Source organism: Vollenhovia emeryi, unplaced genomic scaffold, assembly GCF_000949405.1.
Source record: "Vollenhovia emeryi isolate VEMERY1.0 unplaced genomic scaffold, V.emery_V1.0 DF940297.1, whole genome shotgun sequence".
In the NCBI taxonomy this organism is placed as follows: Eukaryota; Metazoa; Arthropoda; class Insecta; order Hymenoptera; family Formicidae; genus Vollenhovia; species Vollenhovia emeryi.
The window spans coordinates 1-4152 of NW_011966069.1; the positions used below are offsets into that span (position 1 = coordinate 1).

Genomic DNA, 4152 nt, shown 5'->3' on the forward strand with positions numbered 1-4152 from the left:
GAAGGGAGGGCGGGACCAAAGTATGTAAGGGTCGCTCATGGCCAGGTCGCGGAGGGGGAACGGAACGGATATGTGAAGGGTTCGGGAACGCTCCCTTAAAAAGCGCCAATGTATTTCCTAACAGGAATAAATCATTACTACTACTACTACTACTACTTCGACAATACTGTGATAAAATATTTTATTTACTTCGATAAAATATTGATAATTTTTTTTTACATCGATTAAAATATTTTTTCACAACAGAATGGAGATTGTTCTGATATCTTAATTATTAAAATAAACATAGATTTAATTTGATTATATATACATACTTCATTTGTTATTTCCTGCAATATTTATCTGAGCAGATAAAGATCGATTTGACGTCGACTAGATGTCGACTAGACGTCAATAAATTGTTCTAGCTTCCTAAATGTAATTTTTTACGGCGTTAAACTATGTATATCGTTAAATTTTTCTTTCTGCGTATATTTCATATACATATATAAAACCATAGGCAGAATATCGATATGTAATCGACGTCGAATCGATTATACAGTATGAATCGACAAGACATCGACATCAGTGACAAAAAGAGATCGATGTCGATTTTAATTTCGATTTCATTTCGAACACGCATATCGACGTCGATTATTGATGTCGGATCGACATTTTTTGTCTCACTGGGTTAAGGCCTGTGTCCATGGCGCTAGTACTTGGTCCAAGTTCTAGTTTTGAGAAATGCGTAGCCAATCAACTTGCAGCTTTTGTGGAACAGCTATATTGATTTGCTACATATTTCGCGGAATTAGAACTTGGACCAAGTACTAGCGCCATGGACACAGGCCTTAATTCGCCTGAATAGATACAAAGTTTTCTTTAGTCTTCATGGCTTCCGGATGGTTGCCGCGTCCGTTTGCAGTGTGGTGCCGACGTTTCGCTAGCGTTGCAGTCTGCTTCATCAGGGCTGGGAGTCTGATACTGAGCTCCCTCGCGTTGCGCTAGTCCTTTTATACTCGTTCTTGGAGGGGGAAGAGGGGTAGTCAGGGGGAGGGGGTGGTCAGAGGGAGGGGGGTCAGCCTATACCGGCTGACCGTTTTTTAAAAAACCGGGAGGGCGGTGTGCCATATCGGGCTCACCTGATAGCCTTTGTCGCGATTCAGATTGTCGGGGTGTTTCAAGATTTCTATGCCTTCGCGGTGTTTCCGTGCGAAATAGCTTTGGGACGGGGCCAGCATGGTGGCTTTGTCGAACTGGATGGCGTGTCCGGTCTCGATCTTGTGTTCGGCTAGAGCTGATTGTGAGAAGTGGTCGTATTTGGTACATCGCTGGTGTTCTTTGATTCGTGTACTAATCTTCCTCCCGGTTTCTCCTATGTACACTTTGCCGCAGGAGCATGGGACCTTGTAGACCCCTGGGGCTGTCAAAGGGGGTCTCCGTCCTTGGGATTGGGGAGCATTTGTGAGAGCTTGTTGCAGGGTTTGAAAATCGCTTTGATGTTGTGTTTGTTCAGGATTCTGCTGATGCGGTCCGTGGTGCCTCTGACGTATGGGAGTACTACTGCCTTAATCTTCTCTTTCTCTGTCTCTGGTGTCGTGGTGTTGTTCTGGCCGGATTCCTTGTTGGTCAGCTTATTGATGGTACGGTTGATGTTTCTGCTGCTGTATCCGTTCCTGGTCAGGGTTCGGTGAAGATGGTTTAGCTCTCCGTTCAGGGCGGCTGGTTCCGAGATGGAGAGTGCTCTGTGGACTAGAGAGCTGATTACTGAATTCTTTTGGGCGGGGTGATGGTGGGAGTTTGCGTGGAGGTATCGGTCCGTCTGCGTTGGTTTGCGGTAGACGTTGTGGCTTAGGGTGCCGTCTTCGTTCCTACGGACCAGGACAAATTCACAATGGAGACCGAACAGAATTCCCAAATCCCCTTCCTGGATGTCCTGGTTTAGTTTATTCATGATCCAGACAACTCGCTGTCGCATCATATCGGCTCGCCTCTTATACTAATACGGGATGATTTTTACATACGAGAAAGACTAACGCGCGGTCGCCACGTCGCGGCAGTATGTGATACTAGTGCTATCTATTCAGGTTAACGTTTATCACATTCTATGAGGGAATCAGGCGTACCGGATCAGGTACATGTCAGGAATTCCTTCCCAGATAGCACAAAGACGTCTAAAAGACGACTAAAATATGACAGATTTTCGTCATGGATGTCTTTTAGGTTGAGCCAATAGTCGACAAAAAGATGACTAAAAGACCTCTTATGTCCCACTAAATGTCGACTTATAGCCGAGACTGAAAGATGGCTAAAAGACGTCTGATATTAAGCATCTTTTAGTGGTCTTTTACAATTGCATTATGGATATGTTTCTGTTTTTATCTTTGTATTTATAAGGTGTAAGTAAAATTTAAAAAATATTAGGTGCGCAACTAAGTTCTCGCTGTTTTTTTGATGAAAATACAACTTTATTGTGAAAAAATGGTTACAAATGAATCATTCAAAGTATTGCCCATCGTTAGCTACAACTTTTTCCCATCTTTCTGGCAGAGCTCGAATACCGTTACAGTAAAAGTGTTCATCTTTTGAGGCTATCCACGAATCAAGCCATTTTTTGATGTCTTCATATGAGCGGAACTACTGATCAGCCAGACCATGTGCCATCGAACGGAACAAGTAATAATCGGACGGCGCAATATCTGGGGAATATGGCGGGTGGGGTAGGACTTCCCATTTGAGCGTTTCCAGGTAGGTTTTAACAGGTTTGGCAACGTGAGGCCGAGCGTTGTCCTGCTGTAGAATCACTTTTTCGTGCCTCTGCTCGTATTGTGGCCGTTTTTCGCGCAGTGCTCGGCTCAATCGCATCAATTGAAGTCGATATCGTTCCCCAGTGATGGTTTCGTTCGGTTTCAACAGCTCATAATAAATAACATCGACCTGGTCCCACCAAATACACAGCATAACCTTCGCAGCGTGAATATTAGGCCGAGCCGACGACGTAGAAGCATGACCGGGCAGTCCCCATGACTTTCTTTTCTTTGGGTTGCTGTAATGAATCCATTTTTCATCACCCGTCACGATGCGATGAAGAAAACCCTTCCTTTTTTGCCGCTGGAGCAGTTGTTCACAGGCGAAAAAACGACGCTCAACGTCCCTTGGCTTCAAATCATAAGGAACCCAAGTTCCTTGCTTTTGAATCATTCCCAACGCATGCAATCGCTTGGAAATGGCTTGGCGGGTAACTCCTAATGCTGAAGAAAGCTCTTCTTGCGTTTGGCACGGATCCTCATCGAGCAATGCCTCCAATTCAGCGTCTTCGAAGGTTTTTGGCCTTCCTTCACGCGGATGGTCGTCAACATCGAAATCACCGTCTTTGAAGCGACGGAACCAATCACGGCACGTTGTTTCACTTAGAGCAGCATCTCCGTAAACTTTTTGAAGCTCTCGATGCGCATCAGCCGCCGTTTTCTTCGAATGAAAGAAGAAAATCAACACTTCCCGCAAATGACGATTTTTTGGCACAAAATCAGACATTTTCACACAACCAAAAGTATATGACGCCAAAACAAAATCACTGCTGTGTCAAAACCACATGTTTACCATATGTCTAAGCTTGGTTCATGACGTTTTGGATATGTCGAAATCGACCAACACTTATTGCTGGAGCCATCTATTGACAAACAGCGAGAACTTAGTTGCGCACCTAATATATACATGTATAAAAACACATATACATCTAATAAAATGTTAATTTTTAAATTATAATATATTTCTTACATGTGTATGATATATTATATGTACAATATTTATATGTATACCTATGTTAGATGTATTTATACATGTAAATATATTTCTTGTGTGGACATATAATAAGCGGCGCAGAGTCTCTCAACAGCCTACGTCTCTCGATCCTAGTCGCGCGGACAAAAGCGGCGAGCACATACTTTTGCATAAGTGTATAAGCATATGCATAACGAATTTGTTTGGTCTATATGCAAATGCATAAGGAAATGAATCAATCTAATTCGTTATGCATATGCTCATATATTTCGCAAGTCGACACCCCAGTGAGAAATGATTCGTCGATCGACGTCGAAACGACGTCGAATCGACATCGACGCCGTCGAATTGGCGTCAATTCGACATCATTTCAGTACGTAATTCGATATCATT

General features: G+C 43.3%; 1 protein-coding gene across 1 annotated transcript; it reads right to left on the reverse strand.

Moving 5' to 3' along the window:
- Nucleotides 1-1405: 1405 nt before the first annotated feature.
- LOC105556144 lies at nucleotides 1406-1933 on the reverse strand. The gene has a single exon (XM_012003215.1). The coding sequence runs from the start codon at nucleotides 1931-1933 to the stop codon at nucleotides 1406-1408; it is 528 nt and encodes a 175-aa protein (XP_011858605.1).
- Nucleotides 1934-4152: the final 2219 nt, after the last annotated feature.

Excerpts from the sequence above, each read along its gene's own strand:
- LOC105556144 (XM_012003215.1), bottom strand. The coding sequence starts at position 1,933 with ATGAATAAACTAAACCAGGACATCCAGGAAGGGGATTTGGGAATTCTG.